This window comes from Leptosomus discolor, chromosome 9, assembly GCF_034619465.1.
Source record: "Leptosomus discolor isolate bLepDis1 chromosome 9, bLepDis1.hap2, whole genome shotgun sequence".
NCBI lineage: Eukaryota > Metazoa > Chordata > Aves > Leptosomiformes > Leptosomidae > Leptosomus > Leptosomus discolor.
Genome location: NC_141399.1, coordinates 12924881 through 12949667, shown reverse-complemented (window position 1 = coordinate 12949667; position 24787 = coordinate 12924881). Strand labels below are relative to the sequence as shown.

At 56.4% G+C, this 24787-nt stretch overlaps 1 protein-coding gene across 2 annotated transcripts in view; it reads left to right on the top strand.

Moving 5' to 3' along the window:
• Nucleotides 1–24787, top strand: part of PLXNA1 (plexin A1) — a 105040-nt gene that overhangs the window by 52154 nt on the left and 28099 nt on the right. For both annotated transcript variants that reach the window (XM_086470401.1, XM_086470400.1), the window contains exons 8-18: nt 515–629; nt 6720–6920; nt 16231–16327; nt 16701–16891; nt 20328–20479; nt 20841–20961; nt 21300–21436; nt 21992–22159; nt 23053–23146; nt 23627–23866; nt 24050–24193. In XM_086470401.1, coding sequence (XP_086326527.1) covers nt 515–629; nt 6720–6920; nt 16231–16327; nt 16701–16891; nt 20328–20479; nt 20841–20961; nt 21300–21436; nt 21992–22159; nt 23053–23146; nt 23627–23866; nt 24050–24193 — 1660 coding nt within the window. The remainder of the gene's footprint in view (nt 1–514; nt 630–6719; nt 6921–16230; nt 16328–16700; nt 16892–20327; nt 20480–20840; nt 20962–21299; nt 21437–21991; nt 22160–23052; nt 23147–23626; nt 23867–24049; nt 24194–24787) is intronic.

The following is a 24787-nucleotide window of genomic DNA, read 5'->3' as shown; positions in this document are numbered from 1 at the left end:
CACACAACCTATTGTGAGCGTCTGAAAGGCGCTACAGTCCCGAAATGTTAATCTGACCCAACCTTTCACCAGTTATAATTTTCCTCTCAATGAGCGTACCCTCACTAATCTGGCCCTTTTTTCCCTGTTCCCCCATGGTGCAGAGCTCTTGTTCTGCCGCCTCTTGCTAAAATTGCCTTTCAGCGAACCCAAATAAAGCTCCCCAAGTCTGTAGCTCAGCCTCTGCTTAAGTGAAGGAGGGAGTGTGGCTGCTCCCTCTGGGGCACAAACCCTGCGGTGCCGGAAGGGCTGTTTCCCCTCACCCTGACATGGGTAGAGCCCAGGGGTCCGGAGCGTGCGGGTATCTCCCCTCCCACCCTGCCAGTGCACCGCCCTCGCCCCATGCATGGGGGGTCCTTCCCACCCAGAGATACGGGATCGCCGATGGATGTTGTCTTGCTGAAGCATCCCGAGAAGTGCCCCAGTGGATCCTGCCTTGCCGTTGCTCTAATGCTGCTCACTTCTCTCTCTGCAGCTGTCTATCCTGTGTGAATGGCTCCTTCCCCTGCCACTGGTGCAAGTACCGCCACATCTGCACCCACAACGCTGCCGACTGCTCCTTCCTGGAGGGACGAGTCAAGCTCTCTGAGGTAAGGTGACGTGAGCTGGCTCCCCTCTCCTGTCCCAGTCCTGTCCTGGCCCCCTGCCCTACAGGGAAGGGTTTAGAAGAGGGCAAACCACTTTGGAAGCCTTTCCCATTGCCTTGCCTGGGGTGCTGGGGCTGCCTGGGATGCAGTGAGGGAGGAGTGGGAAGTGCCGGTAGGAAGAAGCTGTGTCGCTGCCGAGAGGCTGCCTGGGAAGCTGGGCACAGCCGAGAGTGCTTTAGGCTGAATGAAGGGAAAAACAAAGGCAGAGATGCTAAAGTATTTTCCTTTGATGTTTTTGAAGGGAGCAAGCTTGAACTGTCATTGCAAAACAACTTGTTTTCAGAAGGGGGAAGGTTGAAATCCATAAAACAAACCATTCTGCTACACCTCACGGTTTCTCCATCTCAAATGCTTGGCTAAGAAACAGGTTCTTTTGCGGGGGTTCATCCTGCGCAGCATCTGTGCCACCCACCAGGGAAACCTGTCACTGTCAGGGTGCTTGCGGGAGGTCCTGGCATCCCCAACCTGTGGTGGCATCACTGGCTGCTTGGCTTGGGTCTGGAGGTCTGGCAAGCAACCTCTGGCTTTACTGTAAATGCTGATTTGGGCTCTGGAGGGAGAGTTTTGGGAAGGAGAGTTTTTCCTCTGTTCCTGTTCTGGAAGGGGGCTTCGGTTAAACTTACCTGGGTTTCCAGTTGCTTGTGAAGGAGCCCAGCAGGAGGGGTCCTGCTGCCTGACAGTTGCTGCTGGGAGCAAAACCATAGACTGTCCTCACGAGAATGGCTCAAATGGATGTCCTGGAGAAAACATTTGCCCATGATCATCTCAGATAAAGCTTAGTCTCTAAGCTCTCGCAGAGATCGTGTCCCAGCAGCCTCCCAGGCCAGGACTGGCTCCCAGGAGGAGACTTGAACAAGAAAGGCTTGTTTCCACTTCACAGACCATGTGCGAAGGCAAGGAACCAAGATGTCCCCCAAGGTCTTTGCTGTCCTGGCTGGCACAGAGAGGAAGTCTGCCTCTGCATCTCCCCACTCGGGAGGAGCAGCGTCTCTGAGGGAAGCTCCCTCTGCTATAATTTGTGTCTTCTAAGGTTTGCCCTCATCCTCTGTGAGGACCTGTGGGCTTGTGGGTGTCCTTCTAGTTTGGGGCTGTTATCCTCCTTGTGTCCCACTGCTTCCATGTTGGGCTGGGAGCACACGTGGAGTCAGATGAATCCCTCTGCAGCTGAGATGCCCCAATTAATTTTTTCCCCTTCCTCCTCCTCTGCCTCTCTCATCACTCAAAGAGCTCTCTCACAGGAGAGAATGGGAGAGCTGGGCCTTTACTCAACTGTTGCCCAGCCACCAGTAACACCATTGCTTTTGTGCCAGGGGTGGGATGGGTGGAGAAGCTTCTTTCTATGTACTGGGTCCAAGCCCTGCATGGCTTCCCTGCTTCCTTGAGGTGGGTCAACCTTGGCTGAACATCAGGTGCCCATTGAGCCGGCTCGGTGGGCACTCTGCATCCAGCCAAGGTTGACCCACCACACCCCTGTGAAAAGCTGGAGTGCATGGTCCTGCTGTATCTCCCAGGGGAGCTGCTGTGTCTGTAGGGGAACGTTTGGGCTTTGCAGCCTGCAAAGAGAGCTGCTTGGGTGCTCCCTAGTTTGGTGCCTCCAAGGACTTAAGGAGTGGATGGACTTGCAGAAGATGTTGGTGTCCCTGCACCGAGGCCATGGTGGGCTTTCGTTGTGATGATTACTCCAAGTGTGGGGCTGAGTGGAGCTGCCTCTCAGACAAGTGCATTGGGAGAGCTGGAAAAGCCCAGCGTTCGTCATTTCTGCACGTCAACAGGAGAATGCTGGGAATGAGGCTGCACTCGTCAAACAGCCCCTCCTGCCCCTGCACTGCTGGCGAGCCTGCAGCTGCCTGGGCTGTGCCACAGCCCCTCTGCCAGCCTCTTAGATGGTGCAGCGATGGCTTTGCGCCACACCGTCCACCAAACGGCCAAACTCGGGGCTATGGCATTGACCCTCATCTCCGCGGAGGTGTCATCCAAGTGCAGGGGGGTTGCACCGTGCTCATGGTTGCTCGAGTGTGTCTGGCACAGGCCAGAACGAGCCCAGCCTGGTGGCCTCACACAAAGCGGGGGTTGATAACATGAGAAGATCAGAAAAAGCTGCTTTCTCCTAGCTTGTGCCGTGAAGATACCCAGCGAGGGACTGGGCTGTCGCAGGCACCCCAGAGGCCTGCTCCTGAGGCTGTGCTTCCAGCCAGCCCTGGTGTTGCTTCTGCAAACACAACACGTGGTGTCCAGACCACTGGAGCCTGGCAGCTCTTGTCTGCCCATTCCGTTTGCTGCGGGCATGGGGAGGCTCCTGGGCTCTTCCCCCTTCCCTGCTAGGCGAACCCAAAAGCATCTGGCTGTAACCCCCAGGGGTGTTGTCTCTGGGACACGTGCAGCTCTCCCACGGGCCAGCTGCTTGGGAACTTGTGTCGCTCCCAAGCGTGGGCAGGCTGTCCCCCAGCAGACCTTTTGGCCGCACTGGGACCTGGAGCAGCGCCTGGCTTGAGGTTTGGAGCGCCTGGCTCATCTTGTTTGCACATTGGTGTGGCCTCAGCAGTTCCTGGCTGGTATGGTGAGACATCCTCAGACTGGCTGCTGCTGTGGGCTGCGTGTCCAGGCTGGGGTGAGACATCCCATCACAATCCCCGGCTGTCCCAGTGCCCGGCTGTCCCAGTGCCCAGCTGTCCCGGTCCTCTCAGTGGGCTCGTGATACCAGCTGAGTGGGGGAACTCAGTGCCAGCCCATGGCATCACTGGACAAGTTAATGGTACATGTCCAGCTTCATCCTCTCTGTGGGAGGATGTGTAACTGGAAGGGTTATTTTAAGCAGGATTTGGTCTGTCTGCATTGTGGTGAGTGTGGTGGACACTGGTCAGGAGAGGCAGGGACAGGGGTTAACGGCAGCACTTAACTATATCTCTGCAGGTTCCCACGAGTGGTTCACCACAGTTTCCTGGGTGGGAGAGTGGCTGTTTTGTAGGAAAACGCAAAGAGTGACCCACAGCACTCTGTCCTGGGCATGCTGGGGAAGTTCGCCTGGATTTCTGGGGATGGCAGGGCAGGAACAGGGCGTGGGTAGCAGCCACCGCTCACATAAATGTGCCTGGGAACGGTGGCAGCAGCAGGAAGGATATCCCTGCCCGCTGGCTGCAGGGACTCTGAAGCCTGGGCTCTGGAGATCACCTTCCTCTGTGGCTTGCTCTCAGATGCAGGGCTGGGGAAGGAGGGATGAAGCAGCACAGGCTGCTGTTCATTTTTTCCCACTTCTGGTGGCCAGCAGTGGCTGCGGGCTGATCAGTGATGGACACTGGAGTCTCCCGTCCCAAAAAGCTGCTCTCCCATCACAGTCCCTGCTGATGCAGAGCTGCTGTGGAGGGTGAAAGGCGCCTGGCCCACAGGGACCAAGTGTGTTGGTTCAGTCTAAGCAGGTTCAGCTTGTGTTTGTTCTTCATTCCCCCACCAGTGGGAATGGCTGAGGATTTTGTGAGGGAACCCAGGGTCAAGCCCAGCCCCAGGCTGCCTTCGTCCCCATCTCTTGCAGCTGGAGCTGGGACCTGACAGAGAAACCCAAACCACAGCATTTGCAGTGTGACTTTAAAGCTCTTACCTCTCCAAGCAAACCTGCACACACTTGTCATGTTCTCATCCAGCTAGAAAAATGGTTTTAACGGAGAAAATCCAGGTTGTGAGATGTCTGGGAATGTGTGTGTGTCAGGGTCTTGCTTTTCTGCTCATCCCATCCCCTTTGTAGCTCCCTGCTTCTGGGAGCTGGGGCTCTGCTAGGGGGGGCTCTTTTTGGCAGGATGGGGAGCTCTGTTCCACTCTGCAGACTGTACCCAAGGGACATAAGTGCCGGGCAATGCTGGGGCGAGTTTTGTCAGCAGTTGGCATTACTTGTAGGGTAAATGAGTTGTCCTGGTGCCCCCACCCCTCTGGGCACCCCGAGCGCCCACCAGCACCAGGTGCATCCTGTTCGGGCGCAGGCTGACATTTTTGCTGGATGAGACACTTCTGCTGGCAGATGCGGAGCATGTGACGTCGCAGAGGGACTCAAACCACGAGTCAGCAAAACGAGCCCGCCTGCCTACGCGACGAGAGGGACACACGTGCCCGCTGTGCTCCCCGGGCACTGGTTTTGCGAGCATCTGTGGTAAGCCCAGCCGGAGAGGCATGGACTTACCCACCACCCTGGCCAGACTGGCAGCAGTAATTGCAGAAAACCGAAGAGATGCAGGTGTTGGAGGGCAAGCCAGGAGCTAGTCTTCACTGAGGGGAAGGCATGAGCCACCCGTGGGGTAGCCCTGCCATGCAGAGGGGAATCAAGCAGGCAGGGACTTTTCCCTCCATCGGCACTTCTGAGCCAGGAGCCAAAGGGAAGCAAATGCCTTGCAGCGTTGGGGGCCACTCATTATAAGTGGCAGTGGGCATGCGGGGTCTCCTTGCTGCGAGGCTTGAGGCGATTCTGAAAGGGGGAGCAACTGAAGCCCCCGTTTGCAGAGGGGCAGCCGTGATACGGAGCAGGGAGGTGGCAGAGCAGCGCTGAGGGTTCCCAGACTGCCCCAGATCTGCCACCATCTCCAGGTTGGGGCTGGCACTGTTCTTCCTCTCTGCTTTGATTTTGTTTAGCATGTTTTGGGGATAAAGTTTCTTCCCTTAAAAATTGTGCTTTTAGGGAATACAGGCTTGCGAAGAAAAGGAAACTTAAAGAGTAAGGCAAGTTGGGTTTTTCTGTCAGTATTTGCTAAATGAAACAATGTCTTTTTTATTTCTCTGCATTGTTTGAAAGTTAGATTGATCCTACCAGCTGAGATGAAGCAGAATGCTGTGCAGGGTCCGGCCTGGCTGGCTGCGGGGCTGCAAGAGGCAGCTGGGCAGCGTCGGCCACGTGTGGCTGCTGGTGGCCTTGGGGTGAGAGCTGCCCCCGCAGCCACGCTGTGGCCATCGGCAGCCTTGGGAGAGCACCGGGGCGACTGTGTCCACCCCTGGTACTGCTGCTGCCGTTTCTGTTTTTGGAGCAGCTTGTTTCAGCACACATTATTCCCCCCTGATGTTATTTCAAGCTGATACTTCCAAGAGCTGCTGCCATAGGTGCGAGACCTCCGCCCGGCTCAGCAGAGCTGGCGTGGGATTGCATCAGGCTGTTGTTGCCGAAGTGGCACCCACCAGGGCTGCGGAGCTGTTTTGCTGCCTGAGCTCATTTATTTTTGCTCCCTCCTGCTCCCCTGTGCTTTGCACACAAGGCTCACTGGCTCCCACGGAGCAGCTGGGAGCCCACGGCTATTAAAAGTTGAGTGCTTTGCCCTCCCGACAGTTCCTTCCCATGGGGGTCTGGCCGGGTGGTGGTGAGTCCTGTGCCCTTGCCTTCCTCCCTCACTTGGGCTCACCAGCATCCTCTGGCTGGAGGTGCTCTCTTCTGGTAGCCTGCAGCTGGGCTGGTTGGGGAGACACTGCTTTGCGCTGGCCACGGATAGAAGCAGCAGCAGCAAAATTCGCTGCAGAGCAGGTTCTCTGCAACGCTGCAGAAGCATGTTGCAGTGTCAAAGGGAAAAGGCTTTTCTGTCCACTTGTGATGGAAGGGGGATGGAGCCTGTAAGGGAAACAGGAAGGCTTATAGCATAACCTGACAACGCACAGCCTTGTGGGTGTTAACTCTGAAGCCTACCGACTGCAACGATGTCATTAAAGCCCATCTCATTACCAGTCATTTCACCCAAACGTGTGCTGCTGTCACAGTGCCAGGTCGCAGGTCCCATAGCTGAATCCTCTCCCCACCTCCTGCTTGGATCAACCTGAGCTCTGGAAAACACCCCACTGCCCTGCTACCAGATTCCTCTGTGATCTCCTTTTCTGTCTTCAGGCCTTTTGCCAGAGCGGCTGTGAGATGCCGGTTGGGGGTTGGCTGTGCGTAAGGATCTACTCAAGTGTGTGCTCAGGGTGGTATTTTTGTATCGCGTTGCCCGGCCTGCCAGCCAAGGGGGGTTTGCAGGGGTGCTGGGGGAGGCTTCGTGGTATTCTGCACTTATCAGCTGCTCCTTGTTCCCCTTGCAGGACTGCCCCCAGATCCTGCCCTCCACCCAGATCTACATCCCCGTGGGTGTGGTGAAACCCATCACCCTGACAGCCAAGAACCTGCCCCAGCCGCAGTCTGGCCAGCGCAACTACGAGTGCATCTTCCACATCCCCGGCAGCACCACCCGTGTCACCGCCCTGCGCTTCAACAGCACCAGCATCCAGTGCCAGAACACCTCGGTGAGTGTGTGGCTCGCCTCGGCTTGGGCTTCATTTGCCAGGCTTCTTGTTCCTGCCCTGCCCCAGGACCTTCCCGGCTCATTGCATGGTCGGGTTTGCTCTCCCACGGGCAGGTAATGGGGCTTGAGGTGTGAGGTGGGCTACCCCCCAGCTTCCCCCAGGTGCACAGGGAGGCTGCTACTCGGGGTCGTTCTGGATAGTATCAACACCAGAGCTGCCCCAGCGGAGCCGCCAGGCTTTAGGAGCACTTCCAAGGAAATTCGCTTTGGAAAGCTGAAGAAAGTTGCCTGGGACAAAGCCAGCTGGCCCGGATGTGCCGGAGCCTTGCCTCCCCCTTCTTTCTGCCTGCTCTTGCTCCCCCCTGACACTACGCCATCCCACTTTACGCCATCCCACTTTACGGGCAGGATCAAGCTAACACCTTCTCTGTCCTGCTGAGCACACGCTTCTACACGTGCAGCTGTGCCTTTCGGCCCTGTGAGCACTTCCCCTCTTTCCCTGCAGCCCCTGTTCGTCCCCGTCCATCCCCAGCTCCAACTGGCAGCTGCCTCCTCCTCCTGCCTACCCTCGTTCCTGGCTCTGCTGGTGCATTGCGCTCTGCCTCTCTGTCCTTGCTCCCTGCAGCTCTGTCACTTCAGCTCTTTCCTCCAGCTCTGCCTGCTCTGCCCTCTCTGGTTGCTTTATCCCTAAGTAAGAGGGTGTTTTGCAGCCCCTCTGTGAGCTGTGTGTGTGTTCCTTGCTGTGCAGCAATCCTATGCAGGGAGCACCAAGCCCACGAGTGAACCCACCCAGGGTGTTAATAGCCCCCTCGGGAGCTGGTGTTGCTCAGCTCCTCGGCTGCCCACTGGGCTCTGCACCGACCTGCCCTCACCCGCATGGAGCCAGCCCCTCCCTTCTTCCTCCCATTTAATCCTTTTAAAATTTGTTTTCCATCACTCACGCTGTGAAAGCTCATTTGTAGCCTAACACCAGCGCCGATCCCTGCTCCCTTTGGTGGCACGAGTGACATTTGTAGGCCATTGAAGATGAGCCATGGCTCCCTCCCTCCTCCTGCGCTCCTGGGGCTGTGGAGCCTTTGGGCAGGAGGAGCATCCCGAGTCGCTGCTTCCTGCCCTGAGTGGCAGTGCCGGGGGGATGCCGTGCTGCTGGGGCTCTTTCTCAGAGACACGCAGTTTGCGAGGAGCAGAAGCGTTCCCTGTCCTGAGCTGCCAGCTGGAAACGTTGTTGGTGGGTCTGTGCTTGGCCTGGAGGTGAATGCAGGCAGCGGCACAAAGTGCAAGCTCCAGGGAGCAGCAGGACCAGAGCGATGTCTCCAAGGCTGTGCTGCAAGAAGCCATTAGTGAGGCAGCTTAAACAGAGGTTTGTGCTCTTGCTGCTGAGTTCGGGGAATAAAAGAAGCCAGGTGGAGCGCTGCCCAATGGACCTGCCTTGGCTGCTGGTCCCTGGTGCTGATTGTGACCCTCACCAGGTCTTCGTCATGCAGATCTGCCCCCAGACTTAGTCTTGCCCATTGCCTGCACAGCTTGGTGTTAATGCTTCGAGGGGAAAGTGATGAATGTGTGTGCAAAGACACATCGCAGTGGTGAGGATCTCTTCACTGCTGTCTTGTTGCTGCTGGTAGCCAAGCTTGGCTGCTCTGTCTCCATTACAGCCACGTGGGAGGTTTCATGGGGGTCAGCTGAGCCACTCTTGTCCTGGCAGAAGGCCGGTTACATCAAGTACCTGCTTGGTCGTCTGAGGGCTGTTCTGCAATGTGTCCATGCCTGGCCCCACTGCTGGAGCGCCTGTGGCTGGAAATGAGCTGGAGGAACCTTTGCCCTGTTGCAGAGTATGGAAGAAACATAGCCTCTTTGTCTCAAAGAGAGAGCCCAGAGGACTCTGTATGGACCCTGACTGGTGCAGACCTGCGTCAACACCCAGGAGCTGAAACCGCATCTGCCGAGGGCATGGGAAGTCTGTGGGGAAGCAGATGTTGGCTTGCAGGCCGTCCCTGATGGTGAATTGGTGGTCCCCAGCTTTGCAGGGACATCTTGTGAGCCCCGTCTGGCCAAAGCCCCTCAGCCAGCCTAGCCTCCTGCCAGGTCTCCTCTGCATGCAGCTGGCAGAGCTGGCAGCTCCCACTTGCCCAATTCTTTAGCATGCGGTTTGGCTTAGTTCATTCAAAAGCAGTTTGGGATGGTGTGTGCTGCAGGATGCTCCCTATAGAGAAGCGCTGTAGCTGCATGGTGCTGGCAGCAGCAGCCTGATGGCTCTTGCAGGGTGTTGGGGGAGAGGTGCCTGCGCCAGAGCACAGCCTTTACCTAACGGAGGTGGGGCTCGGAGAGGGGTTCTGAATCATTTGGACTCATTTCTCCCCAGTAAGGTTCAATTTGCAAGGCAGGAGGGAGAGGCAGAAGCAAAAACCACTGCCTGTGTTTCCCAAGGGGTGCCGTGGCTGCCAGCACTGGTGTCACGAGCTGCACAACCTCTGCAGCTCTTCTCCAAAGCGATAGGACAGCTTGAGGTGTGCCTGCCCGCCCTATGGTCCCCACACAGTGCTGAGGTGAGCGACACCTTCTCCTGGGCTGACAGTGGTGGACATTTCACCTGAAAGTTGCCAGGGGTGCCCTGAAAACAAAGCAAATCGGCCGGAGAGCGCATGGGAGGCGTTGTGGGCTGCGTGGGCACGGGAGCGGGCAGCAGCAGTTCCGTGGGGCTGCTGTCTCAGGCAGGAGACGTGGCTTTCTGGCACAAGGTGACTTCACAGACAGAAGAAGAGAGTTTTGGCTTGAAACAAGCTGTCTTGCTTTCAGGGTCTGCTTGCCTGCTTTAAAGTTTGAGGGCATTTAGCCAGGCTGCTTTATGGTGTGGGGGATTCAGATTCACACTTCTGTGGTGCTTGTCTCCTCCCTGTCTTTTTTTGCAGTCTGTCCGGGTGCTTGATAGTACTTCAGGCTCCCATGCAGTCACCCACCCATGAGCCACTGGGTTCTTCTATTGTGATTCATCCTTTGGATTAGGGTTTTGGGTCTTGCCTGGTGTGGAGGACACTGGGGAGTGGAGAAATAGGGAAAGGATGGCATCCTCCTAGCCAGCAAGTGAGGAATGGATGTCCTCTCCTCGGGAAGGCATTTAAGCACTCTTTGTTTCCAGGAGTTCAATGGGATCTAAACAAGAGGTTAATTACTCTGTGGAATTAGGGATGCTTTCCTGAATGGTAGGTGAATGAGAGGGATAATAAGTCAAGCCCACTTAAAACTCTTTGTCTTTTGTTTAGTTCTAGTGCTTGTCAAACTCCAATGACTCATTAACACTTTGAAGAAGGGACATCTTGGTTAAATATTCACAGTCCATTCATTAAGGTTTGAGTGTCGACTATAAACATAACTTGAGACACCCAGTAGATCTTCAGCAAACTCAAGGGAGATGGGACCACACAGCCCAGGGCAAAAACCAAGCAGAAAAAACCCTTTTCTGCCTCTTCACTTTCGTCTCTCTCTGCTCTTCAAAAGGAAAGCAACCCTAAAAATTTTACACATGCATTGTAAAGGAGCAAAAAGGAAAAACAAGCCTAACTAAGAAAATTAAATTCCTTGCCAGTAAACTATTTTTTTGTTAATTGGTTACTTTTCATCTTCTGGAGGCAGAAATTTCCAGGCGTACTTCTTGCAGCAGAGGATGGAGAAATGGTCACCTGTCTTAATGTGTGCAGGTAATGCCACTGAGTTTCATTTCCCAAGCATCCCTGCCTTTGCCCCTTCTTTCCCATCTACCATCCCTCAATAGGGCTCATCCTTCTGATTGCTACAAGAAATAAACAGTTTTGCTGTTGGAAGGTACCACAGTTCCGACTCTGCACTACTGTTTATAACACTGGACTTCATCTGACTTAGTCCTGCCCTTTGCAAAATGGCTACAGGTGTTTCTCGCTGCCAAGGGTTTGGCTTTTTCACCCCGCAATGTTCCTTTTAAGGCTGAAGTAGCCCCAGAGGTGCTCTTTCCCTTTAAATGTAAAAATAGGAAGAACCCCTGATCTCCTTTCCATAAGCATTTTGAGTTTGTCATCTCAGCACTTTAAATTAAGCCTCACGCCTCAATTATTTCCCTTTCTTTTTACCCAGAGCCCTGCATGGCGAGGAGCAGCTGTCTCACCTCCCTGGCTCCCTTTTGGCTCCTTCCTCGCTGATCCCCCTAGCATGGGTAGCCCACCTTGCCCACCCTTTCCCTCTGGCCAGGCGCAGGTCAGGATGTTCACCCAGGAGAGGGTATTGCCGTGACAAAGTGATGTGGGTGCAGAGCAAGCTGGGCTGGTAGGGTGGGCGTGTGAGTGGTACCCAGCATGGATTCTGAGGCCAAGGTGCCCAGCCCCAGGTGTGGATGCTGGGAAGGCAGGCAAGACCTGGTAGATTTACGTTTTCTGGGTATTTTTTTATTGCAGTGGAGCCCAGGTGTTGCTCTTACATATTCCCAGGGTCTTGGGTTCTCACACCCTGCTGAATTTTGGGCAGGAGGAATCCAGGCAAAAAAACTGGTGTGTGATGGGGGAGGAAAGGAGGAGATTTATGTGAAAAGAGCAAAAGGAGATTCAGAATCAGAGGCCAAGCGTTACTGTCAAGTTGTGCTGTTGTGTGGATGACAGTATTTTGCTAGGCCTAGGGTGTATTTATAGAGGAACATAAATCATACACACATGCCCTGTTCTGAGCGCCGCACACCTCCAGTATATGTATCTCTAATTAACCAGCCATGGAGAGGGAAACAGGATTGGAGCCCACAACCCCAGCACCGTTTGCCAACAAAGCCATGCTCTCCGTCCTAGTGGTGCCTACATTTATCTTTCCTGCAGCAGTGTTTAAAGTGAAAAGGGAGTATCAGGAGAGTTTGATAGGATCCAATTAAATTCCAGCAGATAAAATAATGATGAATTGCAGTTGAGCCCTGGCGAGACGCGATGTACATTACTGCCGTCCCCGTAGTGCGGGGAAGGAGTTGAGGTCATCAACTACAGAAAAATAGGACACAGCTGCAGCCCAAGCGCTCCTCCAGAAATGCAGCCCAGGGGGATGGTGCATGTGGGAGGGAGGGGGGTTGCAAGGGAAATTTGGATGTGTGGGTTTGCTCACAGAGGGCAGAGGAGCAGCCTCTCTGCTGCCTTCCTCGGGGCTGGGTTGTGCCAGTTGTGGCCAGAATGGGGTGGATGCCCTGTGGCATGGGGTGTGATGGCTGTGGGGCCGCCCTGCCTCGTCTGGGCTGGGAAGGGCTAGCACCTTGTCTAGTTGGTGTGGCACTTGCAGAAGCATGCCGAAGTGCATCTCAGTGTGATCAGATTTGGGGTGCCCCCTCACTAGCTGCAGCTTTGTCCCGTGGGAGTGCAGCTCCCTGGAGGCACCTTCTCAGGCTGCTGAATCCCTCAACCCAAGGGGAGCTGGGCGGCTCTCAGTGCCCATCGCTGCTAGCTGGTGGGTGAACAGTGGGCTCGCTAGAACCAAATGTGAGACCTTCAGGGGAGGTGGCACCCACAGCCCTTGCAGTGTGCTGGGCTGGTGGGCATCCCCTGCATGGAGACAGTGCAGGTGTGAGAATTGGAGACACGAGAAGCACATGAGGTTGTCAGCTGTTACTTGGGAAGATGACTGAGCTAAGTTTTGGGTGGAGAGCCTTGAGAAAGGCTTAGTGAGGAGTCCTCTTGCCTGAACCACATCTCTGCAGAAGAAGGCCTTACTGGGAATACCCATATCCAGGTCAGCGGAGCTGGTGCATCCTCCATCAGCCCTTCCACGCTCGTCTTGTAGGCTCTTCCAGAGAGAGATGGAAGGGCTGGCGAGGTTAGGTAAGGAGCCAAGCAGCTCACATCTCTGTTGCTGAGTCACTCAGTGACATCTTTTCTCCCATCCCATTCTATGTACCGTACTGTGTGAGAATGCTTCTCTTTTGGGTGCCATTGGTTTGCTGTCAGGGCTGTGCCTGTGATTTTTTGCTCTCAGAGCAAATGTCCCTTTCCCACAATGCAGCTTCGTGGCAGCTGCCGTGCCACATCATCCTTTGGCACAGGCAGGGGGTCCTGGGCGCCTTTGTAGAGTGAAAGGCGGTCTGATAGCAGGACTGCCTGGGTAGATGCTCACACCCTCCCTGGCCTCCTTTCCTGTGGCTCATCCCAGATCGCTGCCAGCCACAGTGATTGATTAGCCGGAAAGTTAATAACAGTTAAGTGTTTAATGGATGCTTAGCACTGTTTTAGCTAGAAGCAGGGAGGAGCCAGCGAGGGACCCGCTGGGTGTCCGTGGGCTCTTGTCTGGATCCCATGGGATGGACAGATTGCTAAGTGGCCCCCTTGCCTGATCCCCACTGGTTGTGGGGCCTTCAGGACTGGAAAGTGGCCGCTGCTTTGCTCAGCTACTGCAGCCTGGATGCTGCTACCTCCACCTCCCCTGCTGTGGCTGTGCCTGTGGGTGGAGAGGGCACCTTCAAAATAGGAGGTGCTTAAGAAATTAGAGAGGGATCTGACAGATCTCAGTGTCCCAGGAGGCTGAGTCCTGAGCCTCTGGAGGCCACAGCTCCTGCCTGCAGGCAGCTGAGCCGTGACTCCAGCTCTGGCATCCTAGAAGGACCAGAAATGTCATCCAAGCCATAGATCCATTGCAGTTTCTGCAGTGCAGGTGAGAGGCTGCTGATGGACACGCAGATGCCGAGGACATTTTCATTGATAATCCACATTCCTTTGGTGATCCCGTGCCACAAACGCCAGCCGGGGCAACGACTCCTCCTCCTGCCTCCGCTTCCCTGCGCACAGTCCTATGCTCCTGGCTGCTCCCCACCATCTACTCCAGCTCCATGCCATGGCAAATTCTGCATCCTCAGCACAGTGTCCTTTCCCAGAGGGACATCATGTCTTCTGCAATTGTCCTGTCTCGGGGCTGGTGCATGAAGAGTTAATGCTCTCCCTCCCTCTCCCCCTATTCTTCTTCCTGCAGCCCACCTCCCAGAAGAACTAATTTCCAAAAGCAGCCGGGGCAGAGAGATGCAAATAAGTGTTTTGGACAGCTGCAGGCTGGATGCCTTCCCGAGATGCCAGGGCCCCAAATGAGACATGTCAGAGTACAAATTGAAAATGCCAATTTCACTTACGCTGCCACGTGGCTCGTCACAGCTAAATTCTGCTCCAGCGCCGCCACCGCCCTCCCCAGCACGTGCTCCCTCCCGTTGCCAGGCATGGTCTCTGCTCACTGCTGTGGGTCTGGCTGGCTCCTCATCATGGTCCTGTTAGGAATGTCCTTGGGTGGGGATAGGATAGGGGAAGGTGAACAGACTCCCAGCCTGGTTCTGGCTCCATCTTCCCAGTCCTGGTGATGGGAATGTTGCTAAGAGGCTCTGGTTGTAGATGATGCTTTGTGGAGATGTGGCTGAAGGTCCTCTGCGCCAACACTGTGAGAGGTGCTGTGTCTGAGAGGCTGCATGGTGGGGGCTGATGGGGCTCTTCTGTAGAGGGGAGATGGTGGTGGAGCTGCAGGGTGCTCAAGAAAGGATTGAGTCTGCAGTTGGATGTCTTCTGCCTTACAACTGCTGCATATGGTTGATCATCAGCAGTCTTCCTCCCCAGGGAGGGCTGTGTTTTGGGGTCTTCCACGCTGTGTTTGGGTGGGGTGGCCCCTGCACATAGGACCATTAGCCAAAAGCTTTGGAGGTGTACCAAGGACCAGGCTTAGCCTCTAATTTGCACCTTGTGGGGTTGAGGGAGGGGTGCGTTGCTGTAGCCGTGTCTCACATCGGGCATATGCCCTATTTTTGTGCTATGTCTGATGCTGGACTGTGGCTGGTGGTGCTGCCTGTTGGGAGAGACTTAGCACGGAAGGGACTGGCTTTGACAGTGAAGCGAGCACCCAAGCGTCTCTTGCTCCCACAGCCACCTGGGCATGCTGGCTTCTTAGGTGGGCCGTGTCCCTGCCTCCTGTGGAGGGGGCTGAGCAGAGCAGACTCGCTGAAGTGGTCCCTGGTGCTGACAGCGGACAAATGTGCTCTGTGGGGCAGTAGATGGGGCAGTGCTGGAGGAGATGCTGAGGCCACCTCCTCTTGGTACAGCATTGGGGCTGCGAAAGGTGACGTTTGGGCTGGCTGGAGGTGGTGGCAGTGCTGCAGCCAGCCCGCGGCCGGGTGAGCCACTGCTGGCATGTCCGCTGCTCCCTAACAAACTCCAGCAACCCATGAATCATTCATTTAATCTCTCCTGACACGCCTGTCATTTTCTTGGGCGAGGAGCGGGGAATCTCTTGCTGAAGGAGGTCATTAGCTGTCAGGGATGGTTCCGACTGCCTTCCTGCCTCCGTATCGATTAAACCTCTCTGCCTGCATGCAGCGGCTGTGCGGGGAATATTGATGGGGCTGCTGAGACTGAGGCTTGGGTGTCGAGGCAGGGGAGAGGGTGGAGAGGAGGCACTGGCTGAGCTGGAAGGAGCAACAGAGGTGGGTACATCCAGACAGCAGTGGGGGCTGGGGCCTGAGTTTGGGGTCCACTGGAGCTGGGGGGCAGGACCCCTGGTGTCATCTCCCTACATGGGAGCTTGGGGTTCAGGGTGGTGGTGCCAGTCCTGGAGTGGGGTACAGCTGACAGCCAAGCATGGTGCGGGGCTGGGAGCGAGGCAGCTGGGGGTGTGGTGCGGAGGTGGTGTGTGGAGGGGAGGGATGCTCTCCTCAGATCTTCCTGAGGGCTGGTGTAGCACCAGGCTGGTGCTTGGCTCTGCCCCACCCATGGCTGTGTGACTGCAGCTTTATGTTATTGTGTTATGGGCGATGGGGCTGGAGGGGACCGTGGGGGACATCCTCCCACCAGGTGTCGGGGGCAGCTCTATCGAATCCACACCTGCGATGTGCCCAGCGTGTCCTCCTATTGACAAGTGTGATCCCAAACGTGATCCCTAACATCTGACTGAGTGTCTCTGGAGTGGGGAGGACATGGGGGAGGGCTCGGGTGCCTGACAGGGAGAGGTATGTGTGTGCCGCAGAGACACCATCTGTTTCCTCATCTCCCAGCAGCAGCAGCAGCTTCAGACCTCTGGGTTAATGGGTTTTGGGTCTATTTAGAAACACTGTATTTTGCTTATTTATCTTTTTTTGCCAGACCAGCCTACTGGTTTACACGTGCTGTGTCCGATGCTTTGAGCAGTGGTGGTTAGACCTGTCTGTTACTAGCCAGCGAGTCCGAACCAGACCTCCATCCCTCTCCTCTGGGTTGATGGGAGACATCCATGTAGTGGGGTCATACACCTCTCCGTGCCCCTCACTGGAGTGTTTTACCTCGCCAATTAATGGGCTCTGTCTTCTTCTGTCCCTCCTGCAGTACTTCTATGAAGGGAATGACATCAGCGACCTGCCGGTCAACTTGTCCGTGGTCTGGAATGGGAACTTTGTCATCGACAACCCCCAGAACATCCAGGGTGAGTGAGGGATGGGACAGGGGTGGGAAAGCAGCCCAGTGCCCACTCCAGCCTCCAGCCCACCCCTTGCCTCTGTCCTGACTGCAGTTTGCACCAGTGCCTTGGGGGAGGGAGCGATGCTCCAGTTCCATCAATCAGACGGGTTTCTAAACAAGAGGCTTTTCTCCAAGAAGCTTTGGGAGAGAGCCCGAAGCTCTGCCTTGGCATTGAGTCCGGGGTGCTTGTGCCTCCTGCCCATGGGGTTTTGTCTTCCCGAGAGCTGTTGGCATGCATGCAGTGGGAGGGGGCGAAAGCAGGTGCCCTTCTCTCCAAAACGCTGTGCCCGCAGGCTGGGGGTGCCATGCTGACCCCCACACTCCTCCTCCCATTGCAGCCCACCTGTACAAGTGCTCAGCCCTGCGGGAGAGCTGCGGTCTGTGCCTCAAGGCCGACCCGCGCTTCGAGTGTGGCTGGTGCGTGGTGGAAAGACGCTGCTCGCTGCGGCAGCACTGCCTGGCCTACGAAAGCAGCTGGATGCACGCCAGCAGCGGTAACAGCCGCTGCACTGACCCCAAGATCACCAAGGTACGTGGGGATGGGTGGTGATGCCCGGTGCCAAGGGGACTGGGATGGGAGGTGGAAGGTGGGGATGGGGATGGAGATGGAGGTGGGGATGAGGCTCTCCAGTGACACCTCACAGCAGCCAAATCTACTTGGTCTTTAGGACTGAGGATCTCTTGTTGCCACTTTCATTTCTAAGGCTAGAATCCACCACCCACATGCACTGGGCTTTCTGGCCCATCTCTTGAGATTCCCCCCACTCCTGCACATGACTGGAGGATCCCAGGAAAGCTGCGGCTCCAGGTTGCTCCTCCTCATGTTTCCGTGCTCACCGGGGCCAGTAGTTCATCATCGTCCCCCTTCCCTGACAGCTTTTATGACCTTCGCTTAATAAGATTGTGTGTATTAATGTTCACATGCCTGTCGAGCCAGGCTCCAAGTGCACTAGGAGGGACTGGTGGGTATTTCTGCTGGATACCTTCTGTTTACATGTGGCTGGTGTTAATTACTGGAGTCTTAGCGCAGGATCTAATCTGTTTGGGTTTCAGTGTCTTATCTGATGGAAGCTGGAAATGAGAGTCGTGCCTTTTCCCCTGCTGCCGCTCACAGGGTACCGTGCTGCAGTGTGCTGGGTGGCAGCCATGCGGGGAGAGGGGGGTGCCCCCCCACCAGGCACATCCCTGCCTGTGAGAAGTACTGCCTGCAGAGAGTTGCCTGGGGCTGGTGGAGTGCTGGCAGGAGAAGGAATCCGTTCCTGGGGGAGCAGAGTTGAGCCCCAGAGTGTGTATCCCTACAAGGAGATCCACTGTTGTGTGCAGGGCTGCAGGGCTCCCTGAACCCAATGGCTTCCCACCATGCTCAGGCTGAACTTCCCAAAGCTGGACCCCTGGGCATGGTGGGAGTGGCTGAGTCATACCCAGGGTGGCCTTGCTGCAGGCTGTGCCCACACACCGCTCACAGCAGCTTCCCAGCAGCTAATGGTGTCCAGCCTTAGCAGCAGTTCTTCCGCCCTGAATCTTTATGAAATTTTGCAGTAATTCCAGGTGCAGCAGAAACAGATCTGCTAGCAGGTGGGCTTGACCTTGGTGCCACTCTGCATTAGTGCCCTGGGAGCTGGTGGTCAGTGTGGATGTGTGTAGCTGTTGGGTGTGATGCTCCCCTGGCAGCCTGCCTGTTGTCTGCTGCCCACAACCCCATCCCACACCCCGGGCTGTGGAAAGGCTTGGAAATGGTACAGAGGGCAGCCTGGTGCAGAGAGGGCAGCATGGGGTGGTGGGGGAAAAGAGTCTCCTACAGTGATTTCAGGAGGAGCTGGAGCCTCCTTCCTGCCCAGCCCACCATGGTGCAGGTGTCTTCATGGGTGGTGGGGCTGGGCTGGGAGATGACCTGACCGTGATTCTTCATCCTCGGAGAGCAGAATCACCCTTTGCTCGGTGGTGTGGACAAGCCCCCTCCAAACCTCTGCAGGGTCCTGCCCAGTACTGGCTATGACCCTCAGAGCAATACCCTTTCCCGTGGGAAGGGGGAACACCTCGGCCTTGGCACCTCCTGGCCTTGCTGCGGCTACCGAAGCTAGGAGCGAGCCCACCACTTGCGCCCACCGGAGCCATTTGCTTGTTGATGTAAAAGGACCCTGTGAAACCAATTAGCAGAAAAGCAGTGGTGTTTGTTGGGGCCAGGGGTTCAGAGGTGGATGGGGGAAAGGGGAGGCTTGAGTAGCCCCCACTCTCCTTGTCAGCTCCCTCCTCCCGTGCACCTTGTTCAGCTGTGACCTCCCCGTGCTGGGCGGCCAACGATGTAATTTCATTCCGGTGCTCATTTCTCCCTGAACGCGTGGCCTTTGTCAGCTTTGTCGTGGAGGAGGAGGAATCGAACATGCCGGAGCAGCTTTTAACACTCGTTTGGAAACACCAAACAAACAGCTGCTTCTTGCCAGCTGTCCCAGTGGAGCTCGATTTAAAGGGAAGACCCAACCTGATGCTGGCTGCAGCTGCCATAATGAACTCTGATCCCGGACTTGGGCAGAGGCTGAGCTGGGTTTGGGCAAACAGTGGTTCCCCACAGTCCCGGAGGGTTTTGTTGCTGTGTAAGTTGTGAGCTGTGGCTATCTCAGCAGGAGCCAGGGCCCCAGGCTCCAGTCCCAGCTCTGATACTGTCCTGGGACATGTGCCGCAAGCTGCCTGTGTGCAGGGGGGACCAGCTGCCCCCATTTGAGTGCTCTGGAGGTGATCAGTCAGGTGCGAACCCGGAGGACAGCGGTTAACCCCAGAGGCAATGGCTGCAGCGGGGCTGTGCAGAAACAGCCTCCAGCTCCATGTGGTCCATCGGGACTGGGGCTGTGGGCAGTGAGAGGAAAAGGAGGAGGAGGAGGAGGAGGCTCCAGCTGGCTCAGGCCCCAGGGTTGCAGCCGCCTGGATTTGCCAGGAATGCAAAGAGCTCACATGTGGTCACGGCGTGAGCATGGCCATAGTGTGAGCCTGTCCTGGTGCTAAAGGAGTTCTCTGCCAGTGCCACAGGAGCGCAAGCAGAGGAGGGCATCACCTGCAACAAAACTGTCCCTTTTCCTGCGTCAGGACACAGCTTTCTCTGGGACCGACCCAGCATAAATTGCTCTCTCCCTCGCCTGCTGCCTGCAGCTGCCTTTTCCCCTGCTCCGTCTTGGTGTCACCAAGGACCCAGCCCCATCCCCGGTCCCAGCTGGGGCGCACAGCCCTGCTATTCATCCTGGTTAGTGCTGCAGGTGGGCGCTGGGCCCCGGGGCTGGCGAGCGCTGATGTAAAACTGCCTGTAATTGCTTGGTTGGAGGCAGCGGTGGGCTCGCGCCTCCGTTCATCCCTCATCCCACCACCGTCTGTCAGGCCACACCTGCCCGCTTTATTGGGCATCATCCCGGTAAATGAGGCACAGCGCCGGGGTGAGGTCCCCTCCCTCCCCAGCCAGCCTCGGCACAGGGTTTTCCAGTGGAGAGAAACCCTTTTCCCCTGCTGCTTGCAATGTGCAGGGACCTGGTGGAGATGCTTTCTCCTTTGAAGACATCTTGGACATGGGGACCTCATCCCTGGGTATGTGGGACCTGGCCAAAAGCCAGGCAGATCCCCTGCTTCCTTGCTGGCTTAGCTGGAGCTGTGGCTGGCACTGCCCTGTCTCCTTCCCATCCGTGTCCTTGTTGCCTGTGAGGTGGCTTCATCTCCAGCAGGGTGTCCAAATCCCAGCCCCCTGCTTGGACACATCTGGCATCTCCTGGCTTGTTCCTGGGGGAATTTGTGAATGTGCTGTCATTCAGGAGGTCTTTCCTGCTCTGTGGGGTCCTTACAGATGTACTGGCGTTTATCATCACCTATCTGCTCCTTGCTGCTTGTAGGGCAGAAACACATCCTGCAGCTGCCCGGGCTGCAGCCTGCCCAAATGAGATGTTCCTGTGGCTCTGTTCCCTTGGCTGACAGGTCATGCTCTCTCCTAGCTGTCCCCTGAGACTGGCCCCAGGCAAGGAGGGACCCGTCTGACCATCACCGGCGAGAACTTGGGCCTGAAGTTTGACGACGTTCGCTGGGGTGTTCGAGTTGGCAAGGTGGTGTGCATCCCCATCGAGAGCGAGTACATCAGCGCTGAGCAGTAAGTGCCCAGTGAGGGGTGGGTGTGCTCCATATCACCTTGGTGGGTTGGCAGCAGGGGTGCTGGTGGTCAAATGCTGCTCACCTGCAGCTGCAGAGGACATGGAGCTGACTGGGCTGAACTGGGAGAGAAGTAGCTGCTGGTTGTGGTTGCTCTGGGAGGAGCCCTAAAGCTTTCGGGAAGCTGCCCACAGACCTGGCAGTGCCAACAGCCACCGCCTTGGTTTCCCATGAACCTGCTGGCACCTGGGACCTTTGCTTGGTGTCAGATCTGTCCCTTCCTGAAGCCAGTCTGTTGCCACCATGGCACAGGGAGTGTCTTGGCGACAGGACACTGAGGGCTCCTTCCCCGCACCCCTTAGGATCGTGTGTGAAATCGGAGATGCCAGCCTGACCAAGGTCCATGAGGCGCGGGTAGAAGTGTGCATCCGTGACTGCTTGCCCAGCTACCGGGCCACATCCCCCAAGAGCTTCACCTTCGTGGTAAGCCCCGTGCTGGGGGACAGGCCTGGCACCGTGGGAGGGAGGTGATGCTGGGTGGTTTTGGGTGATTTTCTGGGCAAGTTGGAAAATTTGCCATCATTTCCCCAAGGGACAGGCAGGGATGGTCTGGGCAGACATTGGGTCATGCTGGTTGAATTTCTCCAAGGCTGCCATTGCTCTGCCTCCCCACGGTCCTGCTGATACCGCCAGCCCTCAGCACTGTGCCCTGCCACTGTCCCACATGTCCCTCTCCTCTGTGTCCCTGTCGGAGCTGCTTGGGGACACAGCTTTCTGTTTCCAGCCCGTCTGACACCAGGGATGCTCTTTTCCTTTGACAGACACCCACTTTCTCCCGCGTGGTCCCAGCCCGGGGTCCTCTGTCTGGCGGCACCTGGATCGCCATCGAAGGCAGTCACCTCAATGCCGGCAGCAACGTCTCTGTGACCATTGGGGGACGACCCTGTGCCTTTTCATGGTGAGGGGCATAGAGGGTGGTGGAGGACAGGTGACGGGCACCTCCGGAGGCAGTGGGACCCCCAGATAGAGCAGCGGCCATGAGCCCGTGCTGGCGAGCCAGGAGGGACCCCAGGAGCTAAACCCCACGGGTGGCCAGAGGTGTCTCCCACTGAAACCTCTGTGTGTCAGAGGCTGCAGGAAGAGCAGATTTTTCTCTAAAAGCACAAAGCCCTGAGGCATGAAGTGGATAATTTTTAGATTAGGGATGATAATGGAGCGGCTCTTTAAATATTTTCCTGCGGTAATTACTGGTTATCAGCCCTAATCGCTGCTGTTTGCAGCAGCCGTGCGATGGGAACGCTCAGGAGCTGCTCAGCCTTTCCTGGCTGCCTTTTGTTTCATTTCTTGGGTGTTTTTTTTCTTTTTTTTTCTCCTTTCTCTCTTTGCCCCGCCCCGCCAGTTTCAGAAGGGGAGAGGGGCTGGGGCAGGGGCCTCACAGGCAGTAGCTGCCACCCCCGGCTGACCTCACCTCCCTCCTGCCCAGGCACTGACGGGTTGTGCATTTCTGCCCCAGGAGAAGCGCCCGTGAGATCCGGTGCAGGACCCCCCCTGGGCACACCCCCGGCGGCTCTCCCATCCTCATCAACATCAACCGGGCAGAGCTGAGCAACCCGGAGGTGAAGTACAACTACACAGAGGACCCCACCATCCAGAAGATCGATCCTGAGTGGAGCATCAACAGGTGAATTGTGGGGTGCCCACAGGGAGCTTGTGGGACGCATGGGGGGATGTTTTCAATACAGATCCCACCCTCCTGATGGGTACATCTCAGTGCTGCTGCGATAGCCGCCAGGCTGTGCTGCAGAGATGTGGTGAGAAGAGTGTGAGCAATGGCTTGGCACCAGGGGCCTGCTAACTCCTGGCCTGCAGTGCTCAGCCTGGCAGGGGGCAAGAGCAGAGAGCGATTTGGATCTGCTTAATTTCAGCTTGACATTTGGCGGCGGCAAATAAAATTAAAATATTTCCCATCGGGGGATTTTTTGAAATGTTTACATATTTTTTCTAAAAGGTTTGAATTGGCTGGAGAGGAGGCGAAGGAATCCATTAAGAGCTAGTGCCAAGGGAAACCTTCCCCAGGGTGTTGATGAAGAGTGAGCTCCCCAGGGGCATGGCCAAGCTCTCCAGGGACCGCAGGGCTTTTAACACCAAGCTGTGGAGAAAACCTGGCAGGGCTCAGCCTGCCCTGCCACCCACTGCCTGCATGGTGGAGAAAGGGGTGGCAGAGAGGACCTTCTCCTTCTTAGGATGCTTTCCCATTGTGAATGCCTGGTCTCTTTTAGCTTGGGAACTGCCTTCAGATCCCAAACCCTGACACAGGGTGGGATGTTAGTGTTAAGTAGCAGGTTTTGTATCTCTAGTTGGCCTCTGGGTCAGCTGAGATGATTTGGCAGTGGTGCATGCCAGATCCTGCCAGTCGTGGTGACATCTGGGTGGGATAAGAGGTCCCCGGGGAGTTGCGGTTCACACAGGCTGGGGCGGATGGGCATCTGGCTGGTGAGGATGGGTGCTTCCATCCCAGAAGTGGGGACCCAGTGCCACACTGCCTTTCCTAACCCATTGTCTCCATGTCTCTAGTGGTGGGACACTGCTGACAGTGACTGGCACCAACCTGGCCACCATCAAAGAGCCCAGGATCCGGGCCAAGTATTGCAGCTCTGAAAGGGAGAATGTAAGTGGTGCTGGCTGGGGTTGGGGGCAGAGCACAAGGAGGAGGGATGCCATCCCTCTGCAACGCAGGGCAGAAAGCACATCTCTTGCCCATCAGGTGTTGTGGTGTGGAAGGGCTGAGGTCCAGGGGCTGCCACCCAAAGAGAGGCACTGATCTCCCTGCCGAGCCTCTGGCTGGGTGCTGCCAGGAGAGGGTTGAGATCTGAGCTTGCAAAACTGATGGGAGGTTTGTGGGATGTCTGCAGGGTAGTGACAGAAAGAGCCCGTCCCCAGCGAGCTCCCACCTGCCACCCCTCGCACATCCAGTGCAGACAGGAGTCTTTCTCTGCCCGGGGGCAGGATGTTGATGTAACAGCACAGGACAGGAGATCCCAAGTCTAAACCCTGTTTCCAGAGCCGTTGCTTGCAGGAGATACTTATGTGGTCTGATCCTGACCTCCCTGTTGGGAGCTGGTCTGACCTCTGTCCGTGTCTCCTGCAGAATTGCACCGTCTACAACGACACCACCATGGTGTGCTATGCACCCTCCATTGACAACCCCGTGCGGAGCCCTCCAGAGGTTGGTGACCGCCCGGATGAGATTGGCTTCGTCATGGATAACGTCCAGGCCCTGCTGATCATCAACACCACCAACTTTGTCTACTACCCAGACCCTGTCTTTGAGCCGCTCAGCCCCACAGGGATGCTGGAGCTGAAGCCCAGCTCTCCCCTCATCCTCAAGGTAAGGCAGTGTGCACCTTGGGGCAGAGTGGTAGGGACATGTGCCTCTGTGGAGGTGGCTTTTTGTCTCTCCTAGGGCCAAGTCCTGCACTGCAAGAGCAGGAGTTTGCTTTATGTTGTTTTTTTTTTTAAACCGTTCCCCCTTGCATGAGAACTGACAATCTCATTCTTTGTTCCCTCAAAGGGCAGGAACCTCCTCCCACCAGCTGCTGGTAACTCCCGCCTGAACTACACGGTGCTAATCGGAGACACTCCCTGCACCCTGACAGTCTCCGAGACCCAGCTCCTCTGCGAGTCCCCCAACCTCACCGGCCAGCACAAAGTCACGGTAAATACTGACACTGGTGCCTTTGCTTCTCATGTTGCATGTGTCACGGAGGTTCAGTCTCTATCCTGGCACCAGCCCTGCTGCATGATTGTCCTCGGATGAGGACCAGGTAGTCAGTGCACATGCAAGTGCATCCTCAGGAGCCATCTTCCTGCTCCCTAGGCATTGCTCTCCCTAATTATGTGTTCAGTAGGACCAAACACTTCGTCCGCTCCCTGGCACACTCAGCCAGGCGTTCCTGTGCCCTGGGTGGTCCTGGCTGGCCTTGCCAACAACCTCCCTTCCCTGCTGGGTGCCAGGGCACAGCCTGTGCCAAGGCAGGGGGGGTTTCCACCCCTTCTCCCTGGTGCTGGCTCACACCATAAGGAAGGCTCCTTTGTTTGTGGGGTTGTAGCACAGTGGTGCTCACGCTTCAGGACCCTGCCAGGTTGAAAGGGACCCAGCATGGTCCCCCCCAGGCTCCCCACCCTTGGGGGAACTCGCTTCACATCCCATCTGTTACTGTGATGTTGTCTGAATGAGACATCAAACTCTCTGCGCGCACGTGCTGGCAGCGTGTGTCCTGCATCCCATTAAAGCGTGCCGCGCTGCTCC